At 39.6% G+C, this 26,053-nt stretch overlaps 1 protein-coding gene across 3 annotated transcripts in view; it reads right to left on the bottom strand.

Moving 5' to 3' along the window:
• Positions 1-4,180: 4,180 nt before the first annotated feature.
• The window catches only part of ltbp3 (latent transforming growth factor beta binding protein 3), a 40,750-nt gene continuing 18,877 nt past the window's right edge, over positions 4,181-26,053 (bottom strand). The window contains exons 2-29 of one of the 3 annotated variants that reach the window (XM_017431978.3): positions 24,920-25,189; positions 24,174-24,337; positions 23,993-24,098; positions 19,952-20,038; positions 19,680-19,796; positions 19,430-19,585; positions 18,564-18,659; positions 18,458-18,471; positions 18,313-18,370; positions 17,817-17,891; positions 16,222-16,350; positions 15,260-15,391; positions 15,041-15,169; positions 14,804-14,923; positions 13,712-13,834; positions 13,501-13,623; positions 12,645-12,764; positions 12,297-12,425; positions 11,862-12,032; positions 11,654-11,734; positions 10,125-10,253; positions 9,834-9,971; positions 9,606-9,746; positions 6,803-6,931; positions 5,564-5,722; positions 5,387-5,476; positions 5,169-5,297; positions 4,181-5,085 (exon numbers count right to left, since the gene is read on the bottom strand). In XM_017431978.3, the coding sequence (XP_017287467.1) occupies positions 4,934-5,085; positions 5,169-5,297; positions 5,387-5,476; positions 5,564-5,722; positions 6,803-6,931; positions 9,606-9,746; positions 9,834-9,971; positions 10,125-10,253; positions 11,654-11,734; positions 11,862-12,032; positions 12,297-12,425; positions 12,645-12,764; positions 13,501-13,623; positions 13,712-13,834; positions 14,804-14,923; positions 15,041-15,169; positions 15,260-15,391; positions 16,222-16,350; positions 17,817-17,891; positions 18,313-18,370; positions 18,458-18,471; positions 18,564-18,659; positions 19,430-19,585; positions 19,680-19,796; positions 19,952-20,038; positions 23,993-24,098; positions 24,174-24,337; positions 24,920-25,189 (3,467 nt within the window). In that variant the 3' untranslated portion in view covers positions 4,181-4,933. The remainder of the gene's footprint in view (positions 5,086-5,168; positions 5,298-5,386; positions 5,477-5,563; positions 5,723-6,802; positions 6,932-9,605; positions 9,747-9,833; positions 9,972-10,124; positions 10,254-11,653; positions 11,735-11,861; positions 12,033-12,296; positions 12,426-12,644; positions 12,765-13,500; positions 13,624-13,711; positions 13,835-14,803; positions 14,924-15,040; positions 15,170-15,259; positions 15,392-16,221; positions 16,351-17,816; positions 17,892-18,312; positions 18,371-18,457; positions 18,472-18,563; positions 18,660-19,429; positions 19,586-19,679; positions 19,797-19,951; positions 20,039-23,992; positions 24,099-24,173; positions 24,338-24,919; positions 25,190-26,053) is intronic. The other 2 variants (XM_017431979.3, XM_017431980.3) reach the window with 2 other exon arrangements.

Raw genomic sequence — 26,053 nt, 5'->3', positions numbered from 1 at the left:
GATCCCCTCAACACCTTTGCTGCGCCTAGAAATTCTGTCCATAAACGTTATGAACAGAATCGGTGACAAAGGGCAACCTTGGCGGAGTCCAACTCTCACCGGAAACGAGTCCGACTTACTGCCGGCAATGCGGACCAAGCTCTGACACCGGTCATAAAGGTCACATTCACTTTGTAATTTTTCCCAACCTTGGTGTCCGTTCTCGGCCCATTTTTTGTTCACCTATGCAGAGAGCCAAAGTGACTGAAAATAGGTCAATGATGGTGACGTCCACAGAAAAGCCATTTAGGATGGAGACGTCCGACAGTTTTGATGCTTTGGCACATATTTACACTCAGATTTGTTGAATAAAATATGCAGATTAAAGTGCTTTGTTTACATTGAGTGCATATCAAAATATCTGGAAAACTATAGGCATAAACTCTTTCAAACTGCACCGTTTGAGATAGTTCAGGATAACCTTTTTGTGTTTGATTTTATACTTTGCAATGAGTACCTATAAGAAAAGTTGTTTATATGGTTACACTTTCAGCCTTGGTAACTTTGTTTTGTTGACTTTTGTGTTGAGAATGAAAAACAAGAAAAACCAACAAATAACCAAGAAGCCCAGTGATGGACCGGCGTCCTGTCTGAGGGGTACATCTGCTAACCGCTGGAGATAGGCACCGGGTCTTTGTGTCCTTTAACAGGAATAAAAAAGGTAGACAAAATGAGTTTGCAAAGAGTAAAAATGCAACCACTCTCCTTTTTGCCCAAGCTTGTACCGGATCATATACATAAGAATCCTATCATTTGTAATGTGCAAACAAAAACACAAGACCTTGGCTTTCAGGCAACTTGTGAATCTATATGAATTAATGAATTTAGGCTGGATTTGCATCTTACTTTTAGTACAGTGGTGCTTAAAAACCTTCTTAGCTGTACGTGTGCACGCGTTGATGGCGCACACAGACACACAAGCTGTTTACTGTCCCGGCTGCCCTCCCCCCCCTTGGCCCTACCTCTGCTTGCAGACCCACATCCCAGCAGAGGGCTCATCCACAATCCACCATGACAAAGGGAAAGAGCTGAGTGCAGGATATAAGGCTGCCACTGGCTGCCAGAGTGTGTCCAACACAGTGGTTTTTTTTGCAGATTGCAGCAGTTTGAGCTAAACCCCCCTCTGTCTGCTCCACTATAGATGGGACGTGGGCGGGTGGGGGTCATCGTTGGTGCATGCAGCGACCCGGGTGGAGAGTTGGGAGGGAGGGAAGGAGGGGATTTGGTGAAGCTGGTTTGACTCTGTGCCTCCACAGTCTTAAAGCTGAATCACATGACGCAAGAATCAAGTTATTAGTTGTGCTGCCCTCGAAAACAGTGTTGCCAACTTTTGCTACCAAATTCAAACTCTTTTGATCTTATAAAGAGGTGTGAAAAGAAAACTGTTTGCTAATTATTATAGTGGGCAGAATTTTAGAAATTAAGGATTTAAACTCTGTCGATGCTCGCCCCATATCTATATAAAGCAGCTGTTTTGTTTTGTTTTATGAGCAGCAGCTTTGATGCTCTGACAGCAGCTCTGCTTCTAAATTTACTCACAAAAATAAATCTTTTCTCATGCAGATAATAAGCTGCACATGTTAACTGTTCCAAAGTCCTAACAGGCATTTGGTTTAGCTGTTTTTCTCTCTTTTCACCATCCCTTCTACTTGTCTTTTTTATTACCTTTTGTCCTTGTGCGGCTCTCTTTTCTTTCTGCTTTTTCATAAACGAGCTGCAGCTGCAGCATCAGTACTGATGACCAAACCATTCTGAAATGACTAAACTTGTTTATCACTGGTGAGACAAGTGCAGTCTTTGTGAAACTGCACAACGAATGCCCCCCAAAAAAGACTAGTATGTCTTTGCAAAGAGATGGATAAGTCATTTTGAGGCATCATCATTATCTTGCTATGTCATTGTTGCACAAAGCCAACATAAGTTGTATTTGACTAAAATAAAGTTTAGTAGCTGCAGTCTTTAGTACCTGCTGGGTTATACTCCGGTCACCATGACCCATTTTAAGATATTTATACCCCCAACAAATCTCCTAAGGACAACTACGCTATTTCTGTTTTGGTTTTTGCTCTTCCCCTGACTCTCCTGTCCCATTTCTTAACTCTCCCTATAAACTAGTTGCTGGAGGTCACCCAGTTTAAAAAGAGAAAATTATTAGACAGAATGAAACCAGGGCGGCAAGAAACCGAGGTGCTGCTCTCATGCAACGTGACTCCCTGAGCTCGCTGGATTGAGAGCCGTCTGCAGGTCTGGGAATGGGGCAGTTTCGTGACATAAAACCATCCTTTACCACGTGATGCAGCAACTGGTTGATTGCTGAATCACATGATACGAGAGGGGTTTCATTCATGCTTCCATCAAGTTCGTTTTGAGGAAATCCCAACAGGCAAACAGCGACCGTATCAGAATTATGTGAGAAAGAGAGAGAGCAGCATCTTTTTGCTTCTTCACCTCACTGTGGGGGTCTTATCCACATATGTACCAGCAGCTCCCTCTAATGGAAGGTCTTGTGAATTATTTCAGCCTCATTTTATGTTAAAATCAAAGATATCTTGTTTTGAACATGCAAAAAGAAGTTAAAAAATGGGACTGAAAGAGTTCAACATTGTTCTTTAGTGATTTTAATACATTTAGAGTGTCATTTGGCAAGGATTATTTTAATTATTCTAAATATGCTGTGAGATAGATTGAATGATGGATACTTGTGTCAAAGCCAGCTTAACTAAAGCGTTTGTCTGTTGTATGAGTATTTGATTCATAACGATCTGTGAATGAGAGTTTTTTCTCATGTTTCTCTCAAAAGATGACATTTAAGGAGAAATAAAGTTGTATTAGAGGTCTAAACAGACTGCAAGTATTTAAACGAGTAGTTTAGGGACTGAAATCCAAGTTCAAAACTATACCTACCAGGTTACTGAATGATCCTGCCTTTGAAATACTTTTCACAGTATTTTAATAATTATGTTTCTTTTGGGAATATTTAAATAGTCAGGATCCATCTATCTTCTGTACCCGCTCAGTAAAGCAACACTTTAAGGTAACGCTTTTAACGAAAGTAAAGTGTAAAACCTAGATGGATGGAGACAGATGTGGACCTCTGCCGTGCCTCATTTGATTTTTTATCTCTCAGAGAGAAGCATGACCATTAACAGAACATAACAAATCCTAATAATGACACAAATGTTCTTCACCTGATTTGGTGCAGGGCCTGTTTGAGCTGTTGGCTGCATGGGGTGTGCCCGACCGCACTGGAAGCTGTTGGTCTTTGTTCTTGGAGGAGAGCTTATTGTCAGCTGCTTTTTTAAGTATGATCTTGACTTCTAGAGCCCAGTGTTCACTGTCTGATGCAGAAAAGCAGTGATAGTAAGAAGAAGCTGGAGAAGAAGTGAAAGGAGATTGGTGATGGAACAGTGGAGGCAGAGAGGAAGTTTGGCAAGGAGCAAGAAGAACTGGCAGTTCTATGAAGGCCCAGAATTGTAGTAACACAAAGAGCCCACAAGATGACATTGTTCTTCATAGCTTATTTAGTCTTTGTGCTCTGTGGTGTTTGTACCTTCACTCTTTGAGCCCCAGTTTTGTTCAGCAAAATCAAACATTTTAAGCAAAAGATACACATACAATTAAGAATAATTTCTTAAATTATGATACGGCTCATGTTTTAATCCGTCACATCTTAAGCAAACTACGATTTCACCTTAAAAAGCCACTGAAGGTTAGTTAAGGTGTAAACATTACTGTTGCCAATTAAATAACCTACTGCTTATTTCATTTAAGCTGCACATCAAAATCCGTTTGTGAACAGAATACAGTAAAAGAGAAAAGGGCATGTGAAAACCTTGTTCTCTGTTCTGTGTTTATTTACTTTTTAGGCGAACTTTAAAGGCAGCATAGTCCTGCATTTTTAAAGGAACAACAAATTGGGTCTGATTTATCCTTCATCCTGTGTAAGAGGAAAAAACCCTAATATAAAGAAAAAAAACAACAAAAAAAAGCATGATTTTTAAAAAAAAAATCTTTTTTTTAATTAATTTCTTGTCCTACCAACAGCTTCTTTGGTTTTCTGAGCAGTTCGATGCAGCAAACATTAACATCCTTGGATTTACAAAAGAAGCTACATTTTTGTAAATACTTCCAATATAATCAGTTTTGTGCACAACCTTTTCTGTCTTTTTTTTTTTTTTTTTGCCTTGTCCACGAAGTCCGCATAGGTGCACGTGTCAAATAAAAACAAGAATCTCAAGTTTTTCCTATTTTACATCAACAAGTAAACAGACAAGCATAGCGACCATTCTAATGAACCAACTGTACAATAACAATATATAATAATAATTACTGTAGAAAATGTGCTTCAGCTAATAGTAGATTTAAACACGACAGAACTTGGATTCAAAGGGGAATGTAAAAAGGAATACCAGATGATATAAAAGTTCTCTTGGCACTCATGATGGCATATCGATTTTGGACGAGTTAAAGACAAAAGTAATACCATAGAGAGCTTTTTTGGTTTCATTTATAGATCCAATTTACTTCTATCAGAGATTCAAATTATAATCGATGCAATGGGAGAGATCAATAAACAAAACTGCAAAAATGTACAATTCAAAAACAGTTTAGAAAACAATAATTACAAAAAAGAAGTTTATCTAATGAGCCAACACTTTTCTAGTCTGACTATAAAACTGAAATGGCGAGCGAAAGACGAGCTGAAAATGATATGTTTGTACATTTCATGTGAGCGACCGCAGAGAACCGCCGTTTTTAGGTTCGCCTCATTTTCCAGGATGAGAGACAAGTCTGTGCACAGCATGATTTTTCTTTTTTTTTGGGGGGGTGGGGGTTGCCCACTGCATATCGGCGGCGAATAATCAGAGCGGCACTTGGAGGTGACACGCTGAGGTTACTGAGTCCTCCGACGGACGCACACATTTTGCCGACGTGTGGCCACGAAGCCGTGTTTGCAGTAGCACTTGTACGAGCCGAAGGTGTTCACGCAGCGAGCGTTCTTGCAGGAGCTGATGCGGGGGCCGGGTTCTGCACACTCGTCAATGTCTGGAACGGACAAACACATTCAATAAATCGGTGAGCGTAAAGCTGTGAAAGGTGTTTCTGCGTATGTAACAAAAACTGCGGACCTATGCAACGGGCACGGGAGTGGTCTAGCCTAAAGCCTGTGTTACATTCACACATGGTGCCCAGGTAGGAACGGACACAGCGGCCATTCGTGCAGCTGCACTCGTCTGAATCCTCCTCTGAACTGTCACCTATTAACGATCAGATGAGAAACGAAAGCATAAGTGAATAAAAATCAATAGAGGGCAACCTGATAAATACACCTCACATGAGTGTATACCTGGATTGTAGTTGGCAAAAGCTGCCAGGAAATCCTGATCCCCATCTGACTCAGTCTCCAGATGCATCTCACACAGGCGACTGAACATCTCTAAAGGCGGAAAAAAGAGGCTTCAAAGCTAAAGTGAGGTGGTCAGTAAGCAAAACTGAGATCAAACTGAGTCTTCAGTTGACTCACCTGAATTCCTGGTGGGACACGTGTTACATTCAGGCCCCCAGCCTCGGCCGTAGTGACAACAGCACTCAGAGTAAGTCACCACCACCTCGATGGGCCGACTGCAGATGAGACCCTCATCAACCTGCAGGAAACACACATCTTTGTGTGCTGCGGTGCGATCTAGACCAGAGAAGAAGAGGACATTTCAATTTTTTTATTCTCATTTTCTTTCTTTCCAGTGATAAAAGTGATAAATGTGCAAAGAAAGAAGATTTTTCCATTGTTGTTTATCAGTGAGTGGCTCTTTACGATGACCAATTCATCTGAAGGTGACAATACAATCACGTTTTAAACCAATCAAATGCTAATCTTGTGTGAGTTTTGTTTCGCCAAAGTCTGATCTGGACAACATTTTATGTGGAACAAAAACAATTTTCTGAGAACCTTTAATAAGTAGATATTGATACTCACTCATAAGACTCATAAAATCCTAGTAAAATACTTTGAGGTGTGGTTAAAATGTGACAAAATATGGAAAAGTTCAAGACTTTTTCAAGGCACTGTGAAGGTCTCTCTTTCACTGAATTGTGTTAACGTTCATGAGACACTAAACAAATGTCTGCATGGAAGGACTACACAATAAAAGCTCTTTAAAAAACATTACTGCCAATTTACATTTTCTAAAAATCTAAATGTCTCAAGGACAAGCCAGATAACTGCTGGAAAAGACGGCCTAAATCAATTTTTTTTTAATTTATAAAAGAAATTATATTTTGAAGAAAGGAAACCACTGCAATCCTGCAATAGAGTGATAAGCTCTCATTTGTCAAACACGGTGGTGGCGGTTTCATGTTTGGGCCTCTTTGTTGCACTGGGACCAAGAAAGCTAAACATAACTGATGGAACATTTTTCATTAAATGAGCAGATTTCAGACACTAAGTTAGTGTTTTATTTATCAGTTTTATAAGTCAGTTTTATTAATAATATAATAAAGATGAAGGAGAAACAGTTTCTTTTTGGAAAATATCAGTTTCTCACACTAAACATATTCATTTTCTTTTCCCTTTATAAATAAGACGTGATGACTGTCTAAAAATGAATTTTAAAAACGATTAAAAAAAGTGAATTCTTTGACCATAAAGCCGTTACTGGCTTAATGGAACACAAGATTGAAGGAACTGCAAAAATCAACATGATCGGCAGGCATGGCGGGAAGCCACAAGTCATTTCGAGCGGTCAGGCAAGCTGGTTTTACCCACCGTCATAGACGCACTGTTTCAGCGCTGCGCTGAAGGTGAGGGGAGGGTCGCAAAAACAGTGAAAGGAGCCTGGCGTGTTTTCACACCTCCCATTCTTACAGTATGAGGGGTCCTGGCACTCATTCACATCTGCAAAGGGCACCACAGACACTGGTTACAGTCTGAACATCTGAGTGGGGCCAGCTCTTCGTCTGGAGGTGATCATCTCAGCAAAAAACAAAACAAAACAAAAAAAAAAACCTGTCCTGTAGTAAATGCTCCATTTGGGATGTTTTCTGTACTTTTACTTTCAAGTTCCCTGAGATTGTGTGATAAATGTGATTGTTTAGCTCTGTGCTAACTGTTAAGGCTGGTGAGGGTTTTTGATTTTTTAAAAAAATTTAAGTTCTTGTGTCCACTTCCATGTATGTGTCATTTGGTTTGCATTAGTTTAACTTGACGTGAAGAATTCTGTATGACAAATTGGTCATGTGTAAAACTGCAGCTGGCGTCTAGTAGGAAAGCAACCACTGTTTGGTTGTAGCAGAACTTTAGTTTGCATGAATTTTGAAAAAGAAAAAGAAAATAGATAATGTTTAATAGGTCAGAGTGGTTTTGGGGTGTCTTGTGTGGTCGAAGTTCAATTTAAACCATATTTCATGTCATTATGACGAGTTGTGGTGGTGGGGTTCCCATGTTGATTTGAGCGGACCACATACTCAAAGAGATAAATATTGAACTGGGAAAAATAATCTTTCAGACAGATAATTTGAAAGGTATTTTCAGGCTTTTTTCCTATTTCCAGTTTTGACTCTGTCTACACTACTCTGCAAAAGTAAAAAAAGAAACAAACTGAGATTTCTGCTGTTTGTGCCTCCTGTCCACACTCAAACCAAGGTTTTGGTATGAAAAACTGACACACACACACACACACATATATATATATATATATATATAAATTAAAAAACACTGTTCTTGATGTATTATTGAACACCTGTAGGATCAGCTTGGGTGTGCTGTTCGTTCCAGAGTGACCAACACAACCACACGGGCTGACTTGCAACAAATGCTGGTTGAAGAATGGGACGCCATCCCAGAGCAGTGTGTGACCAAGCTGGTGAGCAGCACGAGGAGGAGGTACCAGGCTGCTGTGGCTGTGTATGGTTCTTCCACATGCTACTGAAGCCCGTGTTTGTCAAATGAAGAAATAGTTAACTTGCCAATATGTCTAGTTTCTTCAGACTTTAATCATTCAAGCCAATAAACAAAACCAAACAAGAGTCAGTAGCAGAATAAACTGAGAAAATTTGGCAAGTTTTTCGTGGGCGCAACCCACATATTCAGCTCTGCTGCTCAGCCCACAACTGCATTTTCCTAACAAATGTGGCTCCATTTAAGGGGAACTAATCAGGCTTTCCAACAATATAACATTTATTTCCAAGAATCATTGTTAAAACAAAGAAGTAATCGACCAAACAAATTTCCTTATGTTTTGTGGTAAGTTTACTGTATATCATGGCAGGAAACTTATTTTTGTTTTTACACCATTTCAAGTTGTCCTTATTTTGTTAAGTGTCAGCCACACACTAAAATCATTTCTTTTTTCTTTTTTTTCAGTCAACGCACAAATTTCCTGAAAATCAAAGGAAAACATTTTTTTTACGTGCGAGTATTTTGTCATGATAATACAAACTAAAAACTACCATATCTTTTCAGCTAGGTTATTCAGATCCTTCACTTAATGTTTGAAGCATTTTCAGCTTGGTGGATATTTTCTTTGTAAGTTTAACTTAGTATTCTTGGCAGAAACATTCAAGCTTGACCCAGTAATATAGGAAGCATCTGTGTTTTCAGGTCTGCGTGAAGAGGGTCTGCTGGGGTCATGTTCAAACTCTGGCTGGGCCACTGCTGGACTTTAACATTTATTTCCTGGAAACAGAATTCTTCCAGTTTTGCTCTTATTGAAGTGTACACTCGTATCCCAACCTAAGATCATGAGCGCTATGTGAGACGTTTCCATTCATAGATTCCATAGCATGTCTAATTATTTCCGTTGGACACTTGCTTTTTAGCAGGATTAAAACCTCTTGTTTACCTAAAGCAAGACGTCTCCTACTCATATGAGAGAAGCCAGTATATCTGAAGCATCAAAAGGCACTTCAAGGACAGCGAAGTGCTTTTAAGTGTTTTGTTTTTGGATTACATCTGTCTGTTAAACCTTCTGTCCGGCTGCTCTACTATAAAGACCTTATTGTTGAAGTGCTGCACAGATGGGCGCTCTTCTGTGAGATTCTTGGATCCCCAGAAAGAATTTCATTAATAAGTGACCGTCAGCTTGTCGGTTACATGTCTGAACAATTCATGCTCGGTCGCTCTGTTAGACTGAGCAGCCAGAACAAGCAAATTTATTGCCGGATTCCAACTTTTTGTCAGTTTGAGACAAATAAAAAATTCTCTCTCCCAGTTTTACACATAATTCTCTCAAATTCGTGGACATTTTGCAGCCTTTTTACACCATTAACTGTGAGGCTGTTACGAATGAAGTCATTTTGAAGTAAAATAAAATGTGAAAAAAAATTTAAACATGAAAACCTTTCACCAGTTTACAGTAGATTCATCTGTCTCCCTGATTATACCTGCATATGTTGCACCAGATAAGCAGAAAATCCTTTTGTATGATTTAATTTAGATGCGTAAACTTGTACATTTTGTTTTGCTGAAGTGCGACTTTAGCTTTCAGTTCTGTATTTTGTAGCTCATGTGTTATTTTTCTTGACTGGCCTTTGGTTCTGTCACCGTTCTGTTACAGAGAGTCAGAACTTACCCGCCTGCTCTTCAGGAGTCACACAGCTGTTACGGTCGATGGCCAGGGTCCAGGGTGGAGAACAAATACAGTAGTACGACCCCACAGTGTTCACACATACGCCATTCTTACAGTTTTCTGGATTGTCACACTCATTCACATCTGTGCAACAAAAGCCGTGATGTTCAAGATTATTCCACCAGCAGCTGGATAAAAGCAGTTGAAGCTAGGAGACGGAAGGTTACTCACCTGCTACTGTTGCCATCACACATTTCTTCTTGTTAGAGTCTGGGGTCCAGGGCCAGTTACAGATGCAGTAGAAGCCTCCCTCGGTGTTGACGCACTGACCATTATCGCACAAAGACTCATCGTGACATTCATTCACATCTAAGAGAGAGAATACGACCATCAAACAACAGCACAGAACTGCTGCAAAGTCTAGAAAAACTAGCATGGCATTCACCACTGAGGTTTTCCATCTTTGACTTTTTGGGGGAAATATTTGAGGTGCCATTTTACATTCCAAATCAAAGCATTTACCTATGCACTCGAGAAGGTTGCTGTCATAGTAGAAACCTTGTTGACAGTAGCACTCATAGCCACGCAGCGTGTTTTCACAACGACCCTTTTTACAGATTTCCTCAGCAAACAATGAACACTCGTCAATATCTGCAGAGGGAAAAAAACAACCAAACAAAATCACTTTCGACAAATTCACAATGCAATACAGTACAATACAATGTGACATGAAACATTAAGATACAATACAATATGATGGGATGTGACACAATGCAACTATGATCCAACACGACTCAGTACAATGACACAGGTCAATACGATACAATAAAGTACAATTACAACACAATTTGCTTCAATACAATGTGACCCAATACAGTACAATACAACACAATCTGATATGACAATAAAATAAGCTACAATATGATGTGATAAAAACAATATAATAAGATACAATATGATGCATTACAATGTGACAATACAATTTGATGTAATACAATGTAATACAATATGATAAGGTGAGATATGAAGCAATACAATGAAAGATTATTTGACAATATATTACAAGTATATGATACAATACAATAAGATGCAATATGATACAATATGATTTAATACAATCCATCCATCCATTTATTTGCATTTTACCCGCTTTTCCTTTCCAGGTCATGAGGAGCTGGTGTCCATCTCCAGCCGTCACTGTGCGAGAGACGGGGGACACTCTGGACAGGCCACCAGTCCATCACAGGGACACATAGAGACAAACGAGACAAACAACCATTCACGCTCTCTCTCACACCTAGGGACAATTTAGAGTTACATGCATGTTTTTGGTTTGTGGGAGGAAACCGGAGCGCCCGCTGAAAACCCACGTGTGCACGGGGAGAACATGTAAACGCCACACGGAAAGGCCCCAGGCCGGGAGGTCATCCTGCGACCTTCTCACTGTGAGGTAACAGCTTGAACCACTGCTCTGCCGTGCCGCCCCGATGTGATACAATACAATGAAATACAATACGATTTGACACAATATAATACAGCACAGTGTGACACAAATGCAATACACTATACCTTATTGTTCTTAAGTTGGGAAAATTTCTTTTAAACTCATTGCTACCTCAATAGAAGAATTTGAAAATGATTTCCAAATAATTACAGTAGACTTTATCTTATACAATACAAACATAATCCACCAATAAAATACATTGCACAGTTCCCATGTTAAAAATATGTAAATAAATAAATATGAAAATAAACATTACACTAACATCAGCCTTGGTATTGCATGACCCTTACTACAGCATTAAGATTCATATTGTAAAACCTTTTAGAAATGTTACTTTACAGTTAATGAAGAGTGACAATAGCAGAAAATAGTAGAAATTGACAACTTCATTTATAGCAATAAGTGTAAAAGTACATCTGGTGCTATTCCTCAGGCTCCTGAGACTGTTTGATTATCCTAAACTGACTGTACTAATGCAATATTTTATCACTGTAAAACCTAGTTGTGCAGTCTGAGATTATTGAAAGTGAAGTTATATAATATCTACCATGATACGCAGGCAGGCTGTACTGGATTCGCTGTTCACTGTAGAATCCCTGACCATGTGGACAAAGGAAGTGGAACTCAGCTGGGTTAAAAGGAAAAGAAAGAAGTAAATAAAACAGCATGTAAAACACAATAAATCAAGTTTCTCATTTCTAAATGAAAGTAAAAGCCTTTTTTCGCGTTTGTTTGCCCATTCAAGCGAACTGTACCTGAGTGGGAGACGGGGCAGGGGTGGATCTCACAGTGATCTCCCCATCCCATTCCAATGGAGCAGCAGCACTCCTGTTTGGTGACGTTGATGGCCAGAACGCTGTCGCAGAACACTGTATCATCGAGGTTCAGGTAGCACTCCTTCTTCTCATCTGTCAGCACTCGAACGGCTGCAGAGCAACACGAGAAAGAGACCGAAAACAGAGGCTGAGCTGTGAACATTTTTTTTTCTAGACTTTAACTAGTCTGTCTTTCAATCCTAATGCTTTAAAGTGCGTGCAGCGTTCGACATAAGTACAGGATATGACAACATACGACTTAAATGGTTTGGGTGTCCGACTTGTTTTAAGGTTTTGGAGCGTGCAGGAATTCAGTGTTTGGTATTCAAATGCACTCGAAGGACACATGAGCAAAATAAATCAGAGCAGGCTTACCCTCACAGCTGTGGCTGTCCTCTGAGAGGACATAACCGTGATTGCAGACACATACATATGTGCCAAGTCTGTTCTCACATGACCCATAGGGCTGGCAGAGGTTCCTGTCTACAGCGCATTCGTCAATGTCTGAAAGGAAAATCACACACGCTGCTCTAAGGATTTGTCGAGGTCCAAATTGTACCAATATTACAATGAAACCACAGACGAGTTGGTTCCAGTTTACTTCACCTTTGACCATCATTCTCCTTTAGATAAATGAAGAAAAAAAAAAACTTGGCAAAGAGAAAATGAGGTATCTGCACATCCGTTTTTCTTTGTTCTGTATTGGAAAATGAAGAGACTGACCTTGGCATTCCCTGCCTCCAACCAGTGTGTATCCCTTCTGGCACTCACAGTGGTATGAGCCCATGCTGTTGATGCAGCGGCCCCTGACGCAGTTCGATGGCCTCTCACACTCGTTAATATCTGGAGACACAGACAAACAACATTAAAATCTGAAGCCAAGTCTCTAAATCTTCCTTTTAAAAGTGACACGACTTATCTGAAATTAATCACATTAAATTGCAGCCAGTGTCCAGAGTGTTTAAGATTTATACGGTGAATAAATTGTTCCTAACGTCACAAACTTGAGCGTAATTTAAGGGTTTTTCGACTGCAGCTGTTTGTTCTTTCTCTTCACATACACAACAATAGGCGTACTCCATTAATTGTTACAGATGCTGAGCTAAAAGTTGGTGTGGTAGTAGTTAAGAGTTATACCCAACATATACTCTGAGTGCTAACAGATCAAGCAAGATCGTCTTGTTTAAAACTTTGGCATGCAATGCAGTGAGACATGCATTCTTTCAAGAAATGCTGCTTTCCCATTTGTTCCACTTCTATTTTCGTTTCAGGGTTTAGCTGCTACTAATAGGCGTGTTAACATCATCTGAAGATTTTATCAGGACTGCACACATTTTCATCTCAGGTTCGTGTGCAAGAGGAAGTCATACACAGAGTTTTTGTTTGTTTGTAGGCACTATTAGTGCATCTGCCCCAAAAGAGTGAAAAGTTCTATAATAAAAACATCCCATTCTTAATCTTTTCGGCCCTAAAATCTGTCATTCATCAGAGTTACTGAGGTTAAATAAATATACATTTTTAAGAATTACATATGTGTTTGCAGTTGACACTATTTGAACTGTTTCTGAAGTAACTTCACCTTCACAATGGCTGCCCTCCTGCGTGCGCTGGTATCCTGGGTAACAATGACACTTAAAAGAGCCTTCTGTGTTGATGCAGCGACCGTAAGCACACAGCCGAACGTCTGCGCACTCATCGATGTCTGTTTCAAAACAGTCGTCGTATAGAAAGCATTTTAAAAAATGCCTCATACATGAGGATGATATATTGGTTAAGTGAACGCTACTTACCACCACAACTCTTGCTGTCTGCAGAGTGGAGGAAGCCCTCGTTGCAGAGGCATCGGTACGTACCGGGGAGGTTCTCACAGCGGCCGTTAGGGCAGATGTTGGGCTTCAGACACTCATTAATGTCTGGTGATACATAAAGAAGAGGTTTAACACGTGCCTGAAACAACGTTTATTTATGGTCTTTGTTGTGTTCAGATACGACACTATGATGGTAAAGTACGGTACGGATTTATGATGTCATTATTATTCCAGAGGAGCAGTGAAGTGTGTGCATTAAATTATTTTAGTATCACTTATAACTCCTTAACCTGTCAAGTGGGTTTTCTTTTTAAGAGTTTAAAGAATGGGAAGAGAAGTGGAGCTCTGTGGAAACGTTATGAAGAATACTATCTTACCTGTTGTAGATGACCTCAGTTGAGAGAAACAGAGTTTATTTGGTTTAAAATGGTTCCTCTGAACACTATTTTAGAAACCTTCAACTTGCCATCAGTTCAAAATTACATTGTTATTCAAGGAGAAATGTTATGATATACCTTTTGGAAATGCCCCAGTCTACACTGGAAGTGCTACAGCTAGCTGCTACTATTATTTTGTGCTTGCAAAAAACCCCCAGAAAATTCTATGCAAATAGGTACTGCAAATTTGACAGCAATATAAAGTTTTATGAATCAGTGTTCACACGAATCACTAAATTTTTGAGATCTAAATTGTTTTAAGATGGCAGCTACCCAGTTTGGTCTTGGTCCCACTCAGACTAGCCATTAGCTCATCAATTCAGTCATTTGTCAATTTATGTTGTTTTATTTGTGTTTATTATTGCGCTGTTCTTACTCATGTATTAAGGTTTTTTTTTTAAAATCTGCCTTTTTTTTATTGTTCTGTACAAAAAATAGCTTTATAACTAAATAAAGCTGGATTGGATTGGAGAATTAAACTCCATTTCTCTAAACTGAAGCCGTTTAAACAGCTATCTACAACAGGTAAGATTTTAATTGCTCATAACCTTTTCACTTAAAAAATGTGAACTCACGCATTAAGCACAACACAAAAAGACAGGTAATGCATTTAGGCAATCAGCAGGGTTATTCTCACCGTAGCAGGTGCCAGCGTGGGCCTCGTAGCCTGGTAAGCAAGGCACACACTCATAGGAGCCTGGTGTGTTCTCACACTGCTCATTAGGACAAGAATCTGGACTCAAACACTCATTAATATCTAAAATAAAAGTGTAAAAGTTTTATTTACAAACACAAAGGTGGAAGGGCATTATGGTGACAAGTAATAGTAAATAAATGGAGTTTCTTTAATGTTACAGGAAATAGTGTTTTATACCTTCACAGGCTGGATACCGGTGTGATTTGCCCCTGAAGCCACTGTGACATTCACATTTATAAGAACCAGGCAGGTTCACACAGTGACCTCCAACTCCGCAAACGTCTTGTTTGAGGCATTCATTCACATCTGCCAAACAGAGAGGTTAGAGTCAGCTTGGGATCTGATGACGTGCAGGAGGAAAGAAAACACATCCATCACTCAGCCTCCTTATTATACCTGTGCACTTAAGTCTTCCATGCAGCACCAAGTGTTTATAACCCGGCCGACAGTGGCATTTGTACGTTCCTTCTGTGTTGACGCAGCGGCCTCTCCCGTGGCCGCACGGCTCCGACTCACACTCGTTATCGTCTGGGCAGCAGAAAGCGAGCGTCGGTGAGAAAAGCATGCAGGAACATGATGGAAACAAAGCTGAATAAATGCAGCAAAAAGCTACCGAAGCCAATGTTCAGTGATTCTCTAAGGTGCTTTCTGGTCAGAGCCACATCTCAGAAACACTTTATTAAAGTGCCTCAATGAGAGGTGGTTTTCAGTCTACTTTTAAAAGATCTTTTCACTCATGTCATGTGTTTGATCAGAAAGAAAATCACAACATTCGGTCTAAACAGAGGGATAAATTCGCAGTGCACAACATGAATGGCGTCCTGAGCATTTTTATTGACATAAAAGAAAAACCAACCTAACAGAAGCAGATTTTCTGTGATTTTAAGGGGAAAAGAATCTGTAAAACAAACAGTTTCCTTGAGGGAATGCATGTTGTGAGACGCCTTGCATACCAAAGTTTTAAACAAATATCTTGAGCAATCTGTTAAAAGTATTATGTGTTGGGGCCGACTCTCAGCTACTTCCACACTAAATTTTAGCTCAATATCTGTGAAACTGACAGAGATATAGCCATTTTTGTGTTAGCAAAGGTTGATTAGCTGTGGTGGCCATCTTGAATCAGGTTGACACCAAGAGCTAAACAATCGTAGATGCACATCTAGCGATTAATATCTGAGGCTTTCGTTAAAATCCACCCAGTTCACGAGATATTTTTGCTAACAGACAGACAAACAAATACATTACTGCCACCAAAAATAATAATCCTGGAACCAAAATCATCTGTTTTTGTCAAGAACAGTCAAGCCAAAGAATGTAAATGAGAAATTCCCCTTGTTTTCTTAGATGCTCTCGCTTACCCTCACAGATGTTCCTCTGTGGGTTGAGACGGTAGCCGGGGAAACAGTGACAGATGTGGCCGTTTGGGCTGTTCTCACACTCTCCACGACCACAAATGTTTCTGCTTTGCCCACAATCATCTGTCTCCTCTTCAAGGAGGGGATAAATAGAGGATCAGTGTCACATAAATACACACTTATACATGCGTATTTTTATACACATATGTATGCATTTACATATATACACATACTGCATGTACACTAAATATGTATGTATGTGACTGTCAGCTGATTTACAGTAAACTGATCAGCCACAACATTAAAAAAAACACTTGCTAACCTGGGATTTTAATGGTTGTTAAACTTTACCCTTTGATACCCACCTAAATAATTTAACACTAGTATAGAGTGGCAGTATTCTCCTGCAGGACAGCATAAAATACCACAAAAATGGCGGAGGAATGGGTCACAAAACATTATATTGGCCTCCATATTTCCCAGAATCTATCCTGATGACACTACTATGACAAACAAACCACAGGGTCAATGCGATCTATTACTAACACTCCAGTTCCAGGTACCACTGGAGGTTTGTTCTGTTATAATGACAAGCACTACGATTTAAGGTGATAAACTGTCCACATTGTGATCCTCTACAAAAATTCATAGGGAAAATCAAACACAGTCGAGGAAATATTTAAAGTGATGCAATGATGTGGCTCCATGTTGGCGCTCTGACTGTGGAACAGTCAAATATTGTTGTTTTTTTTTTTTATACTGAACTGTTAAAACCTATTTCTAGCACAAGTCCTGGTCTAGCCAGTTTGGAGGAAAAGCCCCGGTTAGGAAGATCTGCTTAATATTTGGTTGTTTTATTATGTTTTGGCTGATCAGTGTTTATATACAGATATAATGCCCACGCCATGACTTAAACCATCTATTTTGACCATGTTCTTTTTAAAAAACCTCTGATGGTTTTATCTTCAAGCATGCCAGAAAAGAGACACTACAGAGAAAGAAAAAAAAAACTACAGCTTTTAAATAATCAAATAATGGCCGACGAAAGATCAGAATCAGAGTGCGACAGCAGCAGAAGACTATACATTGATTTTAATAAGTTTTCAAGTCATCACTGATGCCTTTTGGGAGAAATGTTGTTTTTCTTTTTATGGAATCAAAATGTTTATAACGTAACTTAATTTTAAATGTTCCATAAACAGAACGAGTGTGAACAAAGCCTTACGGCTGGTTCATGCTTCACGACTGATTGCACACATCATGCACGGTGCCCAAAAGCATCAGTATTTATCATAGAAAGCCTGCAAAAGACTACTAATTTCTATAGGTTTCTAGCCGTATGGGTTCTTTTGGTGGCTGGAAGTTTGAGGTAATAATTTTGCAAGCCATCCTAAGTAAATGCTATTTACTGCACGGAGAAAGTCAACATGTCATCTGTGAGAAAAATCATCCAAATCTCGACATAGGACTGCAGGGGCATGTGGAGACCTGGATTTTTCAAAAATTTGTTGGTGAGGTGAAACATGAACCAGCTTTTCTAAAAGAGAAAAAAAAGAAACCTCTTCACAAAGTGAACACCGAATTTGTGTGAAACTCACGGATATGTGTCTGCGTTTCAAAGGGGACGTTGCCAGGGGGGATTCGGACGAGTGGAGGAGGAGTGGGTTTAACAACTGTGGATCCAGCAGAGGAGACATGAGGCGGTCAGACTTTAGGAGGAACTATGACATGTTGATCTTTAGTCCTGACAAGCAAAACATTTCTTTACACCAGTGGTGTCTAATCCCGGTCTTCGAGGAACACTATCCTGCATGCTTTCGTTGTTTTTCTGCTCTTCAGCAGGTCTTCAAGTTCTGCAGAAGCCTTTTCATCACTCATTCATTCAAACCAGGTGAGTCAAATCAGAGAAAGATCTGAAACATGCAGGATGGTGGCCCTCCAGGACCAGGATTGGACACCACTGCTTTACACTAATCTGTCCATTAGCAACAAGAAAGAAACGTTCTCCTCGTGGTGCCAGAAGCAGATGTGACACTTTCAGCACCTTTCATTTTCTTCAGGGCTCTGTTTGAATGTGAAGGGAGGTGTGTTTACCGGGTACACGAGGACTGACAGAGGCCTGCTGCTCGGTGGTCGTGTCTGGCGGCTTCTCCTAAAAGAGAACTAAAAATAAATCTCTCACCAGTCCAAAAATAATAAATAAATAAATAAATAAACACAAAGAGATATAATGTCTTACCGTCACCAGTGGTGCTAAAAAATAAAGTGACAGAAAAAAATTAAAACTATGAACTCACTTGAACTATATAAAAGTAAGAAATATTTTAAAGTACTCAAGCACTCACGATTTGGGGGGAAAATGATGGCAGGCACGGCAAAGGTCTCTGTTTTACTTTGGAGAAAGTATCCTTTCCCTGCAGGGCAGATCTGACTGAAGGCCACTAAAAACCACATAAAAAAAAGAGAAATGGTTTTTAATGTTATTTTATTTCACTTGGTAAAACCTTAAATGCCGTAAAACCTGACAAAAACCTCTTTGAATCTGGCAATATAAAACAAAACAAATTCTAGCTTTATCTTTGCAACAACTTCTGTAAGTGTGATACCTTAAACCTCAAGAGTCAATTTCAATGCCAACACTTTTAAATAACACCTTTAAAGAAATCTGAAGCTGATCCCAGAGTTGTGGGAGAAGTGAAAACAGCAGGAATAAGAATAAAGAAAAGTCAAGTAGAATACAAACAATAAAATACACAATAACTTTTAAAGTCTCATGCTCGTTTCAATTTTTTTTTTCATAGTTTGAGACGAAAGCCTTATCACCATGGCAACAAGATTTGATCAGGTTAATCGGGTCAAAGTGTGGCTGTAAACACTGTTTTTACTCAGTGCATAATGGTGCAGATTAATAATTAATTCATTCATTCATGATCTGAGAACATTTTTTTATAATAATATTCAATTAGGCAAAAAGAAAAAAACAGAGAAAAACTGACGTCACTGGGAACTTTAATTTGACTTAAATAATTCAAAATCCAGAAGTAAATCTAGTTTAGAAAACAAGGCAAATGCTACAGAAGCTACACTCATATTAAAGCACCTTAAAACACAAAAAGTCCAATTCACTATAAACATACTTGCCTACATGCAGGGAAATGTCACCATTAAATGATCTCAGGATGAGCCACTTTGTTCATTAGAAATGACTCACCTGTGCCCACCTGAGGACACCTTTCACATTTGTTGCCCCAGGCTTTGCCCACCGTGCAGCAGCACATCTCCCGGGTGATTTGGTTCTGCAGAGGGTGCTCGCAGCCCCTGACCTCAGATGCTATCCGGTAGCACTCAGCCAGCTCTGGTGAGGACTCTTAACAGAGAACACAGCCGGGCAGGTTTCATTTATGGCATCAGTATGGGTGAAAAAAAACAAACTCTGTTTGGCAGTAAAACCTCTCACTCACCAACACACCGGTTCCTCTCCAGGACAAAACCCGACTTGCAGGAACATTTGAAGCTGCCCAGAGTGTTGAGGCATTCTCCGTTCTGACAGACCCCCTGCAAGGAGCACTCGTTGATGTCTTCAAGGTCGAGCATGTGACAAATGGAGAAGTTACATGAATAATAAATAGTTCTATGAAAGGCTGACACAGCAGATTTATGACAAGGATGTGCTGATTTTAAAAGCTAAAAAGACACTAAAGTTGAAAGCCGAGCTGCGCCGCGCCAGGGTTACCTTGACAGTGAGTGCTGTTAAATCTTTTATAACCTTGCGGACAGGTCGGGCCATAATCTTCCACAATGGTCTGTTTGACTGATGGATCTGAAAGAGCGCAGAGACAGAGAAAAAGCAGTAAGAAGGACGACTAAACCTACTACTGTATTAAGTGTTCTTTACAAAGCAGCTGTGCCTAAAAGGTATAAAAGTGAGCAAGATTAAGCTTATCTAAGGTTTTTAAAGTAACTTTTATCACATTTTATCTGTGCAAACAAAGCCAAGACTATCAAAGCATCAGATGAAACTGTACAGAAGTGAAAACGTAAGTTTTGATTTGAACAAATCAGTAAAACTCTTTTGCTTCTGATTTCATCTGGAGCACAGTGAGGCTTGTAGGAGCCTGTCGGAGGACTGTCTGTCCTGCTGAGAGTAAAAAATTAAAAAAAAGACAGTTGCTGGCATGATTATGTCAGCTAGCTGACTCTATCCTAATTTGCAAAGTCATGTTATGCTTGGTGGTTTTTCTCCCTTACTCTAGTTTAATGCATGGCTTCTTGAGCATGAAAACGGACTCTAAAGTAGACAAGGACACACCGAAGCAAGGTTTTCTGTCTGACGGAAGATCCTACTCCAGAACTGCCTGAAACTCCTGGTTTTGAAGTTCTGCCTTTTCTTCCATAAATCATCTGCTACCATCACCACAACACACATTTGCATAAGACCTCAGTGGAGGCTACTTTGGTTTGCCTCAAACAAAATTGAACAGCTGTTTTGCCACCAATATCAGTGCAGACTTGTAGGATGTAGAAGCTACAACTGAACTTCAAACAAACGGGTAAAAGAAGATTTTCAGCACAGAAAATAACGAGTTATCAGGAAATATACTGAACTATTTTAGTTTGGCACCAAAATAAATATTAAAAGCCTGGGAGTGAGCACACAGTCATGGGAAAAAAGAAAGTCCATCTGCTTTTAATTCCAGGGTTTTATGTGTCAGTACATAATAAAATTGATCTGGTCTTTACCAGATTGAAATCTAACCCCAAGTGAATAAAAACACACAACAGATTCAGCCGCGCAGTTATTTCACGAAAAAGAAACCAAAACAGAAAAGCTGCGTGAAAAATCAAGTACGCCCCACAATTCGGTAGCTTCTAGAACCAAAACTTAGCAGCATTAGTTGTATTCTGTATGATTTTATCAGTCTCTCACATGGTTGCGCAGGAATTTTGGCCCGCTCTTCTTTACAACGCTGCTTCAGTTCAATGAGATTTGAAGACGTCAGTTTCTGCACAGCTCTCTTTAGAGCCCAACACAGCATTTCAACCAGGTTGAACCATCGCAACGCCTTCATTCGTTCTTTTCCAGCCATTCTGTTGTAGATTTGCTGCTGTGTTTGGGACCATTGTCCTGTTTCATCATGACCCAGTTTGGTCCCAGCTTCATCATCAGCCCTCCACCTCTGTGCTTAACAGATGGTAAGAAGTGTTTCAGTGTTTCAGACAAACATGGCGCTGTACATGATGGATAAACATCTCAACTTTGGTCCCATCTGTCCAAACATTGTTCCAGAAGCCCTGTGGTTCACTCAGAAGCAATTTTGCACACTTGCACATTATGGGTGAACATTTCTTCTTCAACTTTACAACCAAAACTGATGATGAGATGATCATTTAATTGAGTTTATTCGATTAGCAGAACCTGGCTGCTACTTTCACTAATAAATCTTACAGAAGCAGCCCTAAAGAAGCCCAATTTGGCTTTGTTTTTGTTTGTTTATTACATAATGACATGGTGAAATCTGTTGGACAATTGAGGTTAAATCGGAATAATTTAAGATGATAAAAAGACCAGATCATCTTTATTATGTCCCGAAACGCAAAACCGATAGAACTAATAGAGAATGGACTTTCTTTTTCCCATGACTGCAATGGGGATTTTATTTTTAGATCAGAAAAACAGACTCATGCAGTTCGCGTAATTATTTTTAAGTGCTTACAGGAGAAAACGTGTTGAGCTATTGTGATAAATATTTGCTACATTTCCATAAATCGCAGCAGAACTTTTATACTTTGGCTCAATTTTAAAGAATACACAAAGATTTGATTTTATTCTTTTTTGTCTTGTAGGTTTAATGTAGCCTTTGATGAAGTTTAGCTTGTAGCATAATGCACTAAAGCAACCTTTCATGAGGTCTGAAGTCATAAAATCCAACATTTTTCTTCCTATTCTTAACTCCTAAAACAGCAGTGCTCTTTTTTTCCCCCAGAAGGAAAGAAGTTTTATTACAAAGCTGTGGGAACACTGCACATTCTGAAAAGCTGAATAAAGGAGCCAATTTTATGGCTCACCTTTGTTATTTTTATAATATATATATATATATATATATATATATTCAGGGAGGAGTTTAGCAATGAGACACATGTGTAACAAAAGTGTCGGCTCTCCGAGAAAAAAACCCAGTCCTCTACAGAAGAAGCAGACGTACAGTATCAGGTTTTGTCAAAGGCCACATTGTCTGAGCCAGAACTGAGAGACGGAATAATAGTGGAATGGAAAAACGTGAGCCGCCAAGATTTTCTTGAAATTCGATCTTCAGTGGGGTGATGACAGTCCTGCATTGGGCAGGCACAGAGAAACAGGCTGAAGTACAGAGTTATTTTCCACACACTCTTTTTTTTTTTTTGTCTCACTGTCTGTGTGTGATTCTCATAATTTCCCCTGTTTTCTCCTCTTAAACATTTCACACTCTTTCCCCAACCTTACCGTTCACTTTCATGTACGCTTTAAAACAACTTTTACAAGACTATAAAATGACTGTTTTTAATCTAGAGCTATAATCTCAGAAAGTGGAAAGTATGAACTGGAGGGCATGCTTGACATTTTTGGCTCGGCAAACAATAATTTTATCCTTGGAACACACAAGATGTGTAGATAAAAAAAATCTGCCAAAACTTACTGCAGTAAAAAAAAAAACTGAATGCAATGATTTGCAAATCTCATAAACCCATATTTTACTCACAATGGAGCATAGTAAACATACATGTTTTAAACTAAGAAACTGTACCTTTTTTAGGAACACATAAGGTCATTTTAAAACTGATGGCAGCAACAGATCTCAAAAAAGTGGGGCTGTAGGCACAAATACATCCCAATACCATCAGAGAGGCAGGCTGGACGGTCCCTCTCCTCTTTAATATGGAGAATGTGGCATTCAGGGTTTTCAGAAAACATTTCAAATTTAGATTCATCTGACTACAGAACAGTTTCCCACTTTGCCTCAGTCCATTTTAAATTTTTTAATTTCTTTGGTTCAGAGAAGTCAGCAGCGTTTCTGGCTGGTGTTCACATCTGGCTTCTTCTTTGTATGATAGAGCTTTAACCTCCATGGTGAGCTGTGTTTACAGACGATGATCTGTGGAAGTGTTCCTGAGTCCATGCAGTGATGTCCAGAACAGAATCAGAGCTGATTTTAATGCAGTGAATATCACAGAATCCAATATTGACTTCAGCCTTTTGTCCTCTGAGCTCAGAGATTTCTCCAAATTCTTCACAGTATGAACTGCAGATGATGGGTTAGTCAAAGTCTTCCAAATCTTCTGTTGAGGAACATTAATCTGAAACTTTTCCACTATTTTTAGACACATTTGTTTGCAGACTGTTGAACCTCTGCCACCTTTACTTCTGACAGATTCAGCCTCTAAAAATGCTCTTTTTATATCCGGTCCTCTTACTGACATGTTGCCAATTAACCTAATTAGTTGCAAAAATATTCCTCCAGCTGATTTTTATTTATACCACTTCTCTTTACAGCCTTGGTACAATGATACAATTTCATAGTTTAAACATTTGATGGATTTACTTTGCTCCGCTGCGAAAAAAATATAGGTTTATGAGATTTGCAAATCATTGAATTCTGTTTCTGATGACATTTTTCACAACATCCCAACTTTCTCAGAATTGAGGTTTAAAATGAGGAGTGTAAGATTCCGGCAAAGCTGGATTTAGAACAGTCTGTAAATGAAATAAAGCAACCCTTTAAAGAACGGCGGAACTCACTTGGTAATTTGGGGCACTGATAACACTTGTTTTGCCCCCACGAGTTTCCCACGCTGCCACAGCAATCTTCCTGATTGGTCAGAACAGGAAGCGGGGTGCTGTTGCACTGAAACAATGAAGAAAGGTTACACAGACGCTCCAGGCTGAGCACCGAGCACAGCGAGACGCGAGGTTAACTCACAGCCTGCTTGGGTGTGGTCTCCTGAAAGCAGCGCCCCTTTGGTTTGTGTCTTGCTGGGATCTGCCACGACCCCGTCTTGTGAGGAGGCTTGGCATCTGATTGGTCGAGAGGCTGGATGACGACTGAGGTGTCTGGTGTGTGGTGAACGCGAACATTAATCTGCACTGAAAACAGAAAACACATTAAAGGTCTAGCACTCCCTGAAGGAGCACATTTTAGCCGTTGCCTTTCATGCAAAAGTTTTAAACACAGATCTTGCACAATCTGTTAGAATATGTGTTGGGGAACAGTCTCAGCTGCGATACATTTTAGCTCAATATCTGTAAAAAAACAACAACAGATTTATAGCCATTTTTGTGTTTGCTAAGACTGATTATCTGAAGCAGACATCTTAAATGGGACTGACTTCAAAAGTTTATCAGTTGTAGATGTGCTTCCAGTGATTACTTTCTGGAAGTTTCTTGAAATCAGTCCAGTGGTTCATTAGATATTTTGCAATCAGAAAGACAGTTCAAGCCAAAGTTTTAAACCAAGATTGTGTGCAAACTGTTAGTGCTCGGGGTATTGTATGTTAATCAGTTGTGAACGTCCATCCAGCTGTTATTTCCTGGGAGTTTTGTTACAATTTGTCCTTTAGGTTATGAGACATTCTGCTAATGGACAGACAGGCTCACACATACACAGGACTGGGGGAGTGAGACGCGCCACATACCAAAGTCAGACGTTTAAAAGCGAACGACAGATACCTTCTGATGAGTGGTGGCCCGCTTGTGACAGAGGCAGGGTGAAAACCGAGTGTGTCTGCGTAAGCTGAGTGCGCCCGATGGCTGTCTGCTCCACCAGCTTCTGGCCGTCTGGCTTCAGAGAGGCGGGGTACACAGGCTGCCTGTTACCGTGCGCCGCCTGAGGTTGCTGTAGTGGAAACTGGCAGAGGCGGCCGGTGAAGCCGGGAGGGCACAGGCAGTGCTTCCTGGAACTGCACACCCCTCCGTTCATGCATGTCAGGGGACACACAACTGCAGCAAGACAGAGAGAGAGCAGAAAGGAATTCAATATACCAAAAAGGGCAGAGATTTCTGCAGTCATATTCAAGAACTGGCTCGTAAAATAAACTGTAGAAAGAACCATGCTTGGAAGTCCATTAAAACATTTTTATGGGTTTTGTCAGACTGACAAAGCCTAGATGCATTAATTTCAAAGACCACGTGAACAGTACAGTGTTTATTTTCTTCTTTTAGCTTCAAATAAGAGTAAGATAATTGTTTTATTTAAGAAATCCCTGGTATTCTGAATGGTATTGGCATTAAACAAGACTCGAGAGCAGCTTTCTTTCATCTCTTTGACAGAAATCAGAAGCATTCTGTCCCAGAGCAATGCTGCAAAAATGGTCCATGTCTTTGTCCTTTGTCCCTTTGTCTCCCTAGGTTGGGCAGCGTTTCAGCTCAGTGTTCAGTGTTCACTGTAAACCTTATGGTTAAGAAAACTGGCTGATTCTGCAAGCAGAGATCATTTCTCTCCTGTGTTAGCATTCCTACAGGGATGATAAATGTGTAAAGATTATTTATTTTTTCCTGAAAATGGTACTGTTTTTTTAGTTTAATATTTGATGTGTTTATTATGTTCCATTGCAAATAAAATATGAGTTTATGAGGTTTACTAATTATTGCATTCTGCTTTTATTTACATTTTGAAATTGGGTTTGTAGATTTGACAAAAACAGAAATCAGGTTAAAACATGGTCCAAAATAGTTTAATTGTGTGAATGCTTTTAAGCATTCACACCATTGTTTTCCTGTTTCTCTTTCTTATCTATTATTCTTCTTTCACTATTCCGTACGTTTTTCGGCATCTAACTCGTTCCGCAATTTTTCAGCTATTTC

The sequence above is a fragment of the Kryptolebias marmoratus genome, linkage group LG13, assembly GCF_001649575.2.
Source record: "Kryptolebias marmoratus isolate JLee-2015 linkage group LG13, ASM164957v2, whole genome shotgun sequence".
NCBI classification, from domain to species: domain Eukaryota; kingdom Metazoa; phylum Chordata; class Actinopteri; order Cyprinodontiformes; family Rivulidae; genus Kryptolebias; species Kryptolebias marmoratus.
Note: the sequence above shows the minus strand (reverse complement) of the source record. Positions and strands in the feature narration are given on the sequence as shown.